We start from the raw sequence: 14654 nt of genomic DNA, 5'->3' as shown, positions 1-14654 counted from the left end.
AAGAAGGTCAGCATTTATCTATCAGCTTTCTTACAAAGTAGGTCAACATATTACACTGGATCCTGGTGGCAATAGGAAACAAGTATGATTGATAATCTATTTTCATTTCAAAAAGTTTAAAGCCATTAGCACAGCATAATGTTCTCTGTGGGTCTCAGCTCTCTCCATTTTTTTAAAAAAAGTTTTCTTTTTTAATTACAGTAGTTTCAGGTGCACCACCCAGTGATTAGACATTTATATAACTTATGAAGTGATCAACCTGATAAATTTAGTTCCCATCTTACCCACCTGTATCAACAATAACCTCTCCAGCTTCCCCCACAACTATTCTTGCCTCAGTGTCTCTACCTGGCATACATTTCCCTGCCCCTTCCCTCTTCCTTTGCAAGTTCCATTTTCTCCTTTGTGAATATTACTTATGCCAACATTCATCCCAGTAGGATGGAAATAATCCAGATCGAGTATCACTAGACTGTGACCTTCCTGAAGATAGGACCCTTCTGGGGTCCCCACTGCCTAGCACCGTGTCTGGCCCTTGGAAGGTTTTCCATAGATGCTTATTGGTTGAATTAAGTTCCAAGAGCTTCTCATCAAACATTTTGCTTGTATGATTTTTCAATTTTATTAGTTTGATGAAATAAGGCTTCTGATCACTGTCAGACCTAGAGAGGCAACATATTTCTATATTTGAAGACAATTAAGAAGGAACAGTAAAATGGCTCCTAGATCCTTTTTCCTTCAGAAAAGCATCTACAAATAGACTCAGGTTATCAAGAGGGAAAGGGAAAACCACTCCTCTTGTGAGTTGTGCTCCAAGGCACTGGTGAATGTCTCATTCTTCCACCTTGTTTTCATAATTATCTGTTTCTTCAATCTCCTTGAGACTTCCAGGCAAGTTATAATTATAAAGAGGCTTCACTTTACTGATGTAGATGAAGTTAAACAATCTTCGGAAGCTCTGTTTAATAATGGAGGAGGTCATTTTACGGGCTACTTTCTTAAAAAGTTCATAGGTTGTTTTTGCCAACTCCCTGACCAGACGGTCTTCATCCAGAAGCACTCGTTCGACAGCTGTAATGGCAGAAGGGCCCTTAGTTCAAGGCATCTGTCTCAGAGTCTGAGAAGCTCTAACTCTGAACAGCCCCACCTTTCAGAGTCCTCCTCTATTTTCTCCTCCTCCACCCCCAATTTTTATTAATTTGACTGATAGCATCCAGGAAGTTTTATCCAGACATCATTAAAAGAAAAATGGAAATATTCACTAAAAATTTATGGAGTGTCTATTATGTGCTGAGCGTTTTTCTAGACAGCATAAACATAAATTCACAAAGAGGTTCAATATAGCTCATAATAATGAAAAAAGTGGGACTCAGTCTAAATGTTCTTCATTAGGGAACTACTTTAAAATTGAAATAACAGAGCCCAGTTCTTCCTTTGATTCCCCTTCTAACTACCAACCTCCTGCCATCCCTGGCACTGTTACATATGAATAAGTAAAAAAAAGTTATAAAACAGTTAGGGTTGTTTTGAAAATAACCATGTAATAACTAACATTCTTTAAAAACTTAAAGGCTTCCCTCCGGCCGCCGCCGCAGGCACCCAAGACCCCGGCTTCCCTCGCAGCCCCAGCTTCGTCTGGAAGGTCGTCCAGAAGGATGTCTGGTCTAATTAGCATATTATGCTTTTATTATTATAGATGATAGGCTAATATCATTATTTCCAGGTCCTGGGTTTGTGGAAAGTTCTTTCTTTCTTTCTTAAAAAGAAATAGGGGAGCCCAGCCTGCATGGCTCAGTGGTTGAGTGTCGACCTATGAACCAAGAGGTCATGGTTCGCTTCCTGGTCAAAGCACATGCCCAGGTTGCAGGTTTGATCTCCAGTAGGGGTTGTATAGGAGGCAGCTGATTAATGATTCTCTCTCATCATTGATGTTTCTATGTCTCTCTCCTCCCTTCCTCTCTGAAATCAATAAAAATATATTTTAAATTATTAAAAAGAGAAATGGGGTGGGGGCAGGACAGATTTAGGAAAAAAGAGAGAGGAAAAGGAGTAGGAGAAGGAGAGAAAGAAGAAAAAGGTTTGGAGAGACATAGAGAATTTACCAGGCAGTCAAGAAATATGTAGTGAATAAATGAGTGAATACATGAATGAATGAAAAAGGAAGGAAGATAATGATGTGTCATTGTAGGTTCATCAGTTATAACAAATATACCATGTGGTGGAGGATGCTGATAATGGGGTGGCTGCACATGTGTGGGTGCAGGAGATATATGGGAAAATTCTATATGTTTCACTCAATTTTGCTGTAAATTTGAAACTGTTCTACCTTGTTTGTAATTCTGATCTCAGTTTGGGAAATAGAGGCTGAGAGAGAGATGCCAAAGATCCCAACATTTTGATAGAATAAATAATACCCTTCTTGAAGTTTCTCTTAAAGGTGCAGGTGTACATTGCTATCTCCTAAAACTGAATCCTCGGAGGTTAGGGTCTTGGTTTTGTTTGCTGCTGTATCTCCAAAATAGAGCTGGGAAAATATCTGTTGGATGAACGAGTGAATCAGTTCTCAACTCTCTGTTGTTCCTAAGAGCTCTAGGGTGATAAGTTAGAGAGAGAGAGAGAGAGAGAGAGAGAGAGAGAGAGAGAGAGAGAGAGAGAGAGAGAGAAGGGATGACCCTTAACCCAGTTTGTCCTTTGATTCCCCGCTTACCACCACCCTCCTTCCATCCCCCGCATCTTTAGAGAACTCATGTGACTAGAATCACAGTAGTGAATTTATTTAGACCTGTGTATGCAGATTTCATTATACCTTCAACACTTACCCTCCATAATGACTTCAATATCATCTCTGAGCAGTAAATGTCTACCCAATATTGCCAAGTATCCTATACACAAAATAAAACCCCAAAACACATTATGAAAATACATTCTCTGATGTTATCTAGCTATTATCATTGCTTTCTTCAAAGCAAAGCATCTCTAGATTATCCTTGGGTCCTCATTTAGTGCTCTCACATACTTATTAATTTAATAAAACTCTTCATTGAAAAATATGTATGTTTGTAAACATGCACACAAACTAATTGCACAGGTCAATGAATGACCACAAAGTGAAGACTTTAGCTACCACCTAAATGGAACGTGCCTAGAATCCCAGAAGCCTTCCTTATGCTCTTTCCCAGTCTGCTCCTCTATCCTCAGAATACATTCTTTTGGGTCTGCCTTCTCAACGTTACCTGGGATTCATCCATGTTCTCTAATGGGGCAATAGTTCATTTATTTTCATTGCTAATGGCAGAGGTTGGCCGTTGAAGTTTTCTTGAAACAGAGCCATGCTCATGGGCTCGTATGTGTACATATCATCCCTGGCTGCTTTCACCCACACCAGTAGACTTGTGACATAGACCAGCCATTTTCAACCTTTTTCATCTCATAGCACACATAAACTAATTACTGAAATTCTACAGCATATCAAGATATATATTTTTTTGTTGATCTGATAAAAGAATAATTTTGATTCATTCACACCAGATGGCTATTGTTGTGTTGTCATTTATTTTGACAATCTAAGAGAAAAGAGGTTAGCTCCCTCTATTAAATAGTTAGGTATTGCATGTTTTAAAAATTCTCGCAGCACAGTGGTTGAAAATCACTTACACAGATCATATGGTACTCTAAGCCTGAAATATGTGCTAGTGATATTTTATCCTTATGAATTCAGCATTTTTAATCCATTTTGCTGCTGATGGTCAATATGTGTTTCCAATTTTGGTCTATTATAAATAATGTTATTATTATGGGCATTCTTATATATGGATTTTGGTATGCATTTGTATGCATTGATGTTTACTGACCGATAGATATGCTATGTTCACCTTCAATTGTTACTGCCAAACAGTGCAAAACAGTTGTACTAATTTTTACTCCCCACATCAGTGTATGAACATTTCTCCACACTCTAACATTTGTTATCATTTGTTAATTTTTTTCCCTTTTAGTTATTCTAATGGGTTTGGTGGTAGTATCACATTGTGATTTTAATTCACTTTATTTGTGATAATTCATAAGAGTTTTGTATACTTATTGGTAATTTGGATATTCTTTTGTGACATGCCCATTCAAATAAGCCTCTTTCCTGGTTTTATATATAGTTGCCTATATTGTTCTTATTTGTAGGCATTTAAAAAAAATTCTGGATACTAATTTTTTTATTGTTACACACCTTAGGAATACTAGTATCTTCTCTTACCCTGTGGCTAAACTTTCACATTTATATTGTGTGTTTTTTTAATGAACATGCATCTTTAATTTTTACATAGTCCAATTTATTGTCTTTTCTATTTATGGCTAGTGATTTTTTTGGGTCTGATAGGAAATTTTGGCCTGCCTCAGGAATATTATAATGATATTCTCCAGTATTTAATTCTAGAAGCTTTATGGTTTTACCTTTCACACTTTTGGATTGTAGATCCAACTGGAATTATATGTCATACAGTACAAGTCAAGATTTTTTTATGTACCTGTGCAATTGACCCAGCACAATTATGAGAAAAAACTATCTTTTCCTACTACTTTGCAGGATCACTGTATATGTATGGGTCTATTTCTAGGCTTTCCATTCTGTTTCACTGTTCTGTCCATCTTTGCATGAATAACAAATTGTCTACAATTCTGTAACTTTATAATAAATCTTTATATCTGGTGGGACTAGTAGGCCTCATTTTTTCTTCAAGGGTATCTTGGCCTTTCACTTTTCTACATACTTTTAGAATAGACTTGTCAAGATCTATGAAATTATTGGTTGGCATTTTTATTTTCAGTTATATAGAACTTGTTGGTTGCAGTGGGGATTCTTGATGGGACAATTTGTGAGTAACATTGTCACAATTATTACTGAATATTAAGCATATCCATGCCCTTTAAATGGATTCATGGGCATTAAATACTGTACCAACCTGGAAGCAAACTGGGAAGGGAGCTGGGGGGGGGGGGAGAGGAGGTATTTAGACCATAGAGGTCAGCCTGCAGAGGCCCAGAGAAAAGCAAGAATTGGTGGAGACCACGCAGTTAAGTAAATACTGCATGTCTTTTTGCAATAGGTTAGCCATTCATTCTTGAGTTGACTAAATTCCATCCTTTAATTATTTATTCAAGAAGGATTCATGGCAACGCTTTATCCGGAGTTCTTGTGTTTTTTGAAAGTGTTTTCCTGTTATCTTCATAGTTGGGTATAATTTTTCAATCACAGTTTTTTTCCACTTAGGATTTTGTAGGCATACTCTACTGTATTTTAGAGGTTAAAACTGAAATAGAGAAATCAGATACCAGATTTTTTTTTTAACTTACAAGTGACTTTTTATTGCTTAAATTCTCAAAGAATTCTTTAAATCTGAAGTTCCATAACTTTATAAGGAAATGTCTTAATGTTGCATTCTGTATAAAATATTTATAAAAAAAATATTTACCATCTTAGTATATTTAATCAAGTCTATTTTATTCCTTAAATTATATCTTTGATTACTTTTTTCTGTTCTCATTGTTTACTTAATTTATTTATGCCTATTTGCATCTCTTTTATGAATCTTTCATATCTAATCATTGCACCTTGATTTTTCAAACTGTTTCTTCCTGGTTTTCATTTCATTTGCTAGTGTTTCTCAACCCTGTACTCCTTATCCCTTACTTGGTTTTCAACAATATGTATTTTCTCTTATGCGGTTGCAATGCAGTTTTCTTTTGTGATGGTTATATATATTTTTCTTACACATGCCTCCTATGCTTTGGAAGCGTGTTTTTGATGTGCTCCCACTACCCCATCATATATTGACTGTGTGCTTGTATCTATACTTTAGATCTTTATTTCAAAAAGTTTTTAAGATTCTTGGAGATTTAAAAAATGCATATTTTTATTGATTTCAGAGAGGAAGGGAGATGGAGAGAGAGAGATAGAAACATCAATGATGATAGAGAATCATTGATCAGCTGCCTCCTGAACGCTTCCTACTGGGAATTGAGCCCACAACCCAGGCATGTGCCATGCCCCAGAATCGAACTGTGACCTCCTGGTTCATAGGTTGATACTCAACCACTGAGCCATACCAGCTAGGCATGTAGATTTTTATCATGATTTTCATCTGCTCTGTAGAAACGTTTTATAAAATTTGTTTCTCATCTTTCTTTCCTCTCTTTCCCTCTCCTTCCTACTTGGAAATACCTCTGTAGAAAAATAATGCCATTTCTTTTTTAAAAAATTAATTATTTTTTGATCTTGCAATAGTTATATACAGAGGGTAGTTTGTAGAAAGTACCAGGGTAGAATTCAGAATAGAAGGAATTATTTCTGGTTTGAAATTAAGTTCTTGTGACACCGGGTTGTATGTGTGTGTGTGTGTGTTCCTTTCCTCCTCTCTCACTAGCACAGATCATGAGCTCTAGTGCTGGCCATAATTATTCAGTTTGTCTTTACTGTAACTGTCGGTCTCCTCTCTACAACCACAATGTGACTGTGCATTTTCTGATTCCTCATTATCCTGCTATTCCTTGGTGCCACGTAGGGTTAAGTGAAAATCCCATTACCAAGTTAGGAACTCACTTCGTGTCATTCCAAATAAAGCATTGTCAATTTTGATCTTCATGGTGAGAATCTAGTGGAAAAAACCTCTTTGGTCAGGTTTGTCCAAGATTGAAAACTTTCGTTATCTTCTCTTAGAATCTTCCTGTACTGCCCCAACCCTACTTTTTTTTTTTTTTTTTACTTTGATAGCTCTTCCTCTTCTGTTAGAGTTATGGTTATTGATGCCCAAGTTTTCTTAAAGATGGTGCTTGTATTTTTAGATATTAATCTTATTCCTTGGGTAGTGATTTTTAAGCAGTGAAGGGGATTAATGAGCAGTGACATGCCATCTGTTAAATTTTTAAATCATCCTTGAATACACTTTGTATAATAATTTAATTACACAGCTATACTAACTGTCTAGTATAAAATATAACTTTATGCTATTCATACATATTGACCTCTATTCATCATAGACACCACCATGATGGGTCCTGTCCATCATAAGCAAAAAATTTTATAATTTTTTTTCAAGGAATACTTCTAGCTATACCTTTTAAGACAAATGAGGAAATGAGAATTGAATTTTATTTACCTATTAAAATAATGGCTGCTCTCCTCAGGTATACTCGGGAGCTCCTCAGGAATCCCAAGCTATCAGATAGCAAATCTGTAATGTAGCTCCCATGAGAAATAAACTGAGAATAAAAAAAGGGAGAGGGAATCACTCTCAGTTGTTGAAAAAGTACATTCGTTTCCTTTCAGAGAGGCTTCCAGAGAAAAGAACCTAATTGCTTATATCAAATAAGGTCCAGTTTAAAACTTGCGATTTCTATGTATGAACCTTTCTGTTTGCAGATATCATTCAGTTAATTATATGATTCTCAACCCTCCCCCTTCAACTCCCGTGTTTCCAGCCTTTAGTTAGCATGCTTCCATCTGTCACTGCAGTTCATGCTGTTGTCAGAGAACCAGCTCAGTAGGCAGTGACCAGATATTTCTACTTTTTCTTTTGGTGATCTGAAAAGATGTTCCTACCTTTATACCCACCCAAAGATCCATGTAGCTGGGTTGGAGGAACAAGGGCTAGAGAGGATCAATGTTGAGGAAGAGGAAGGGGTAAATGTTAATTTTCTCTGGCCATAAGCCCTAGCTGTTATCACCCATTTTCTTCACCTTCCTTCTCCAAGATTCACCCTTGTCCCCAAAACCTTTCCATCGTTTTGAAGATCCTTTCATGTTCTTTCTATAATGTGTGGTGGGAAACACCAAAGGGCCACTTACAATATTGTTGCAGATGTTGAGCACCACCAGCTCAAAACTGTAATGCTCAATGGACCGTGGAAATGTTGACCATTTTAATTGAAAGGCGCAGATTGTCAGTGTATGTTTACATGCCTGCGAAGCAGAAAGAGGTCGATAAGCATCTCTTTGTTCAAGGCCCGTCTCTGCAGAACTAAGGACAAGGTGGCAGGACTTACCATCACGACTCTTGTCTCTATATCCTCCAGAAACAGGATCAGAGGCACCAGGGATTCAAGAATCACGGCATTCAACATCCATGTGTACTGGCTCATGTCTTCAAGCAGTTCACCAAAGTGCCGGATGGCCATGCTCCGAATGCCTGCGTCACTCTGTGATTTGTGCACAGAAAAGACGCATCTGAGGATATTTCTAGGGCTTCTTTCTTTAAACAGTGTGACATATACATTTATATCTATTTATACATGTATATGTATATATACTACATAAGTATGTATTTTACATATGTATACACACATACACATATATGAAATCATTATAAGTAGGAAAGAGCTTTGAAATGCCCTGGTACCTGTTGGAAATCCCAGTTTTGTCCCCCATAGGTTGAACTTTGGGTTTGTATAGTCAGCTCTTGGTTTGATTTTAAATAAGATTTACTGAGGAGGGGAGAAAATGGCGGCAGAATAGACAGACGGGTTCTGAGCCTTGTCCCAGAGCCGAATGAAAGAACAGCTGAGGATCGCACAGGGAGTGTTTTTAGCAAGTTAAGGGACAGCTAAACTCCAGGAGAAGGTGGGGGACTGCTAGACGGGGTTCCCCTGACCTGGCAGCCCCCACTGCGACTGGGTCCTCTCCCGGAGCTACAAGCTCAGATGTGGAGACCACAACATCTTGAAAAGGAAAGTGGATCTTATCGGAAGCCTGAAAATCCAGAACTGCAGCAACCAACGAACAGCCAGGAGCCCCAGAACACGGGTCCCCGATTGGCGCAAACACGCAAATTCAGAGGAGCTCTTCACTCCACCATGGAAAGGTCAGATTTCACCTGGGATAAGGAGAGAGATAACTACATAACCAGACATCTGGAGAAGAGAGACCATGGGGAGACAAAGAAACAGCCCACATATGAAAGAAAAGCAGGTATCACCAGAAAAGGAAGTAAACGAAATAGAGGCAAGCAGCCTATCAGAGAAAAAATTCAGAGAAATGGTCATAAGGTGGCTGAAAAGAATGGAAGACAAATTTGACAATAGGAGTAAGAACCAAGAGGAAATGAAGAAGAACCAAGAAGAAATGAAAAATGACATCGCTGCTGTAAAGAACTCTATAAAAAGCATCAAGAGTAGACTAGAAGAAGCAGAGGACCACATCAGTGAGCTAGAAGACAAGATGGGAAAAAATACCCAAGTAGAACAGCTTCTAGAAAAAAAAATTAAAAAGCAGGAGGAGAGCCTAAGGGAACTTTGGGACAACACAAAACAAAACAACATCCGCATAATAGGGGTTCCAGAAGGAAAGGAAACTGAGCAAAGAATAGAAAACCTGTTTGAAGAAATAATGACAGAAAACTTCCCTGATATAGGGAAGAAAAACCCCACACAAATCCAAGAAGCTCACAGAGTCCCAAGCAAAATGAACCCCAAAAGACTAATGCCAAGGCACATTATAATTAAATTGGCAAACACCAATGACAAAGTAAGAATCTTAAAAGTGGCCAGAGAGAGACAGAAAGTTACATACAAAGGAACCCCCATCAGACTAGCAACTGATTTCTCAACAGAAACTCATCAGGTCAGAAGGGAATGGAATGAAATATACAAAGTCATGCAAAGGAAGTGTCTGAATCCAAGAATACCCAGCAAGGCTATCAATCAAAATTGAAGGTGAAATCAGGAGCTTCACAGACAAAAAAGGACTAAGGGAATTTATTACCACCAAACCAGCAATGCAAGAAATGCTAAAGGGTCTGCTGTAAAAAAAAAGAAATAGGAAACGAAGAAGGAACACAGGGGTAAAAAATAAAAATGGCGACAAATAAGTACCTATCAATAATAACTTTAAATGTAAATGGATTAAATGCCCCAATCAAAAGACATAGGGTAATGGATTGGATAAGAAAACAAGACCCATATATCTGCTGTCTACAAGAAACCCATCTCAGAAAAAAAGACAAACACAGACTGAGGGTGAAGGGATGGAAAAAGGTTTATCAGGCGAGTGGAAATGAAAAAAAATCTGGGGTAGCAATACTTATATCTAACAAATTAGATCTCAAAGTGAAGGACATAACAAGAATTAAGGAAGGCCACTTCATAATACTAAAGGGAGCAATCCAACAAGAAGAAATAACTCTGGTAAACATATATGCACCCAATATAGGAGCATCCAAATACATAAAAAAACTCCTGGAGGATAACAAGGGAGAGATTAACAGCAATACAATCATGGTAGGAGACTTTATTACCCCACTATTACCATTGGACAAATCATCTTAAAAAAAATCAGCAAAGAAACATCAATCCTAAATGACTCACTAGACCAGTTGGAATTAATTGACATATTCAGAACATTTCACCCCAAAGCCACAGAATATACATTCTTCTCAAGTGCACATGTTCATTTTCAAAGATAGATCATATGTTGTGACATAGGCAAAGTCTCTTCAGATTCCAAAAGATAGAAATCATATCAAGCATCTTCTCAGATCACAGTGGCATAAAACTGGAAATCAACTACAGTAAAAACAATCCAAAGAAATCTAACACATGGAGACTAAACAGCATGCTATTAAACAATGACTGGGTTACCAGAGAGATCAAGGAAGAAATAAAAAACATCATAGCAACAAATGACAATGAAAACACAACAATCCAAAAATCTATGGGACACAGTGAAAGCAGTCTTGAGAGGGAAGTTCATAGCTCTACAAGCCTACTGCAAAAAACAAGAAGCAATAGTAATAAATTACCTAACCCTACAACTCAAAGAGTTAGAAAAAGAGCAACAAGAAAGGCCCAGTGTAAGCAGAAGGAAGGAAATAATAAAAATCAGAGCAGAGATAAACGACATAGAGACTAAAGAAACAATACAAAAGATCAACAAAACCAAGAGCTGGTTCTTTGAAAGGATAAACAAGATCGATGAACCTCTAGCCAGGCTCACCAAGAAGCAAAGAGAGAGGACCCAAATAAACAAAATCAGAAATGAAAGAGGTGAAATAACAACAGACCCCACCGAAATACAAAGGATTGTTAAAAAATACTATGAACAACTCTATTCCAAAAAGCTGAACAACCTGGAGGAAATGGACATATTCCTAGAAAAATATAACCTTCCAAAACTCAATCAGGAAGAATCTAAACAGCTCAATAGGCCAGTAACTATGGAAGAAATTGAAGCAGTCATCAAAAAGCTTCCGGCAAACAAAAGCCCAGGGCCAGACAGCTTCACAGGAGAGTTATACCAAACATTCAAGGAAGAACTAAAACCTATCCTCCTCAGATTATTCCAAAAAATTCAAGAGGAAAAAACAAACAAACAAAAAAAACACAAAAATTTCAAGAGGAAGGAACACTTCCAAGCTCCTTTTCTGAAGCCAGCATCACCCTAATACCAAAACCAGATAAAGACAACACAATGAAAGAGAATTATAGACCAATATCCCTCATGAACATAGATGCCAAAATCCTCAACAAAATTCTAGCAAATTGGCTCCAGCAATACATCAGAAAGATCAGACACCATGACCAAGTAGGATGTATCCCAGGAATGCAAGGATGGTACAACATCTGCAAATCAATAAATATGATACATCACATAAACAAATTGAGAGATAAAAATCACATAGTCATATCAATTGATGCAGAAAAAGCATTCGACAAAATCAAACACCCTTTCTTGATAAAAACTCTCAACAAGGTGGGAATAGAAGGATCATACCTCAACATAATAAAAGCTATATATGATAAACCCACAGTTAACATCATACTCAATGGGCAAAAACTAAAACCATTTCCCCTAAGAACAGGAACAAGACAGGGATGCTCACTCTCACCACTCCTGTTTGACATAGTCCTGGAAGTATTAGCCATTGCAATTAGACAAGAAGAAGAAATAAAAGGCATCCAAATTGGAAAAGAAGAAGTAAAGCTGTCCTTATTTACACATGAGATGATATTGCCCATAAAAAACCCAAAAGAGCTGAAACCAGTTTGGCTCAGTGGATAGAGCGTCGATCTGCGGACTGAAAGGTCCCAGTTTCGATTCTGGTCAAGGGCATGTACCTTGGTTGTGGGCACATCCCTGGTGGGGTGTGTGTAGGAGGCAGCTGGTCGATGTTTCTCTCTCGTCGATATTTCTAGCTCTCTATCCCTCTCCCTTCCTTTCTGTAAAAAAAATCAATAAAATATATTTAAAAAAACAACACCAAAAGACTCCATCAAAAAACTAATAGACTTAATAAATGAATTCGGCAATGTAGCAGGATACAAAATTAATGCCAAGAAATCTATGGCATTTCTAAACATCAATAGTGAACTTACAAAAAGAGAGACTTAAAAAGCAATCCCATTTACCATCGCACCAAAAAAATTAAGATACCTAATTACTTAACTAAGGAGGTAAAAGACCTATACATGGAAAACTACACGACACTGAAAAAAGAGATAGAGGAAGATGTAAACAGATGGAAGAACATACCATGTTCATGGATTGGTAGAATCAACATCATTAAAATGTCCATACTACCCACAACAATCTATAGATTCAATGCAATCCCCATTAAAATACCAACGGCATATTTCACAGACCTAGAAAGAACTCTCCAAAAATTCATCTGGAATAAAAAAAGACCCCGAATAGCCACAGGAATCCTGAGAAAGAAGAATAAAGTAGGAGGGATCTCAATACCAGATTACAAGCTATATTACAAAGCCACTTTCTCAAAACAGCCTGGTACTGGCACAAGAACAGACATATAGATCAATGGAAGAGAATAGAGAATTCAGATATCAACCTAAACCACTATGCTCAATTAATATTTGACAAAGGAGGCATGAACATACAATGGAGTCAAGACAGTCTCTTCAACAAATGGTGTTGGGAAAATTGGACAGATACATGCAAAAAAATGAAACTAGATCACCAACTTACACTATACACAAAAATAAACTCAAAATGGATACAGGACTTAAACATAAGATGGGAAACCATAAAAATACTAGAGGAATCCACAGGCAGCAAAATCTCAGACATATGCCGAAAGAACTTCTTCACTGATACTGCCCCTAGGGCAATGGAAGCTAAAGAGAAAATTAACTGTTGGGACTACATCAAAATAAAAAGCTTTTTTACAGCAAAAGAAACCATCAACAAAACAACAAGAAAGCCCACTGTATGGGAGAACATATTTGCAAATGTTATCACTGATAAAGGTTTAATCTCCAACATCTACAGGCAGCTTATACAACTTAATAAAAGGAAGATAAATGATCCAATAAAAAAATGGGCAACGGACCTATATAGAATCTTTTTGAAAGAAGACAGAAGGAAGGCCAAGAGACACATGAAAACATGCTCAAAGTCACTAATTATCCGAGAGATGCAAATCCAAACGACAATGTGGTTCCATCTCATACCTGTCAGAATGGCTATCATCAACAAATCAACAAATGACAAGTGTTGGCGAGGATGCGGAGAAAAAGGAACACTCGTGCACTGCTGGTGGGAATGCAGACTGGTGCAGCCACTGTGGAAAACAGTATGGAGTTTCCTCAAAAAAGTGAAAATGGAACTCCCATTTGACTCAGTAATCCCACTCCTAGGAATATATCCTAAGAAACTAGAAACACCAATCAGAAAGGATATATGCACCCCTATGTTCATAGCAGCACAATTTACAATAGCTAAGATTTGGAAACAGCCTAAGTTCCCATCAGCAGATGAGTGGATTAAAAAACTGTTGTATATCTACACAATGGAATACTATGCTGCCATAAAAAAGAAGGAGTTCTTACCATTTGCAGCAACCTGGATGGAATTGGAGAACATTATGCTAAGTGAAATAAGCCAGTCAATGAAAGAAAAATACCACATGATCTCACTCATTTATGGATAATAAAGAACATTATAAACTGATGAACAAAAAGATAGATATAGAGAGAGCAAAGCATCAAACAGACTGTCAAATGACAGCAGGGAGGTTAGGGAGAAGTGGGGGAAATAAGAGATCAACCGAAGGACTTGTATGCACACATATAAGCATAACCAATGGATGCAAAACACTGAGGGGTGAGGGCATGTATGGGAGTAGGGTGGGGGGGGGCAATGGTAAGATATGTACATATATAATACCTTAATAAAAAAATGAAAAAAAAAAGATTTACTTATCAGAGTTCAGATTGCCTTTCAAATGTGAACAGTAAGTTTCTTAAATTTAGAAAGATAGTATTGCATATTATCTTAAACATAGAAATTTCAATAATCTGTTGATAATTTTCCTAAAGATACATAGAGTAACAATGCTGCATTCAAATGTCAGAGGCTTTTGCAGAGTGGTCAGTGAATACTAAAGGGTGAGCTTGGCATACTGACAGAACCTGGTTTCCCAGGGTTTGCTTATGCCAAATGGGAAGGTGGATTGGATTATAAAGATTCTAGAAGAGAAAAATTGCAAGTGAGAAGAAGAGGTCAAATTTTGAAAATATATTATTACCTCCCAGTTTTTCAGAAAAGTTTATGATTTAATATTTTAAAAAAAATCGATTCCTTTCTGTCCTCAGGAATATATCAGAAATATTCCCAACAAAAGAACCAGTGGCTAATCTGTTCCTTCCCAGGGGTT

General features: G+C 37.3%; 1 protein-coding gene across 1 annotated transcript in view; it reads right to left on the bottom strand.

Annotated features, from left to right (window-relative positions):
• Window positions 1-607: 607 nt before the first annotated feature.
• Window positions 608-14654, bottom strand: part of MROH9 (maestro heat like repeat family member 9) — a 60734-nt gene continuing 46687 nt past the window's right edge. The window contains exons 18-22 of the mRNA XM_054712155.1: window positions 8032-8184; window positions 7835-7948; window positions 7146-7248; window positions 2820-2882; window positions 608-1071 (exon numbers count right to left, since the gene is read on the bottom strand). Coding sequence (XP_054568130.1) covers window positions 833-1071; window positions 2820-2882; window positions 7146-7248; window positions 7835-7948; window positions 8032-8184 — 672 coding nt within the window. The 3' untranslated portion in view covers window positions 608-832. The remainder of the gene's footprint in view (window positions 1072-2819; window positions 2883-7145; window positions 7249-7834; window positions 7949-8031; window positions 8185-14654) is intronic.

Source organism: Eptesicus fuscus, chromosome 22 (genome assembly GCF_027574615.1).
Source record: "Eptesicus fuscus isolate TK198812 chromosome 22, DD_ASM_mEF_20220401, whole genome shotgun sequence".
Lineage (NCBI taxonomy): Eukaryota > Metazoa > Chordata > Mammalia > Chiroptera > Vespertilionidae > Eptesicus > Eptesicus fuscus.
The sequence above is the reverse complement of the archived record's forward strand: the minus strand, read 5'-3'. Positions and strand labels throughout refer to the sequence as shown.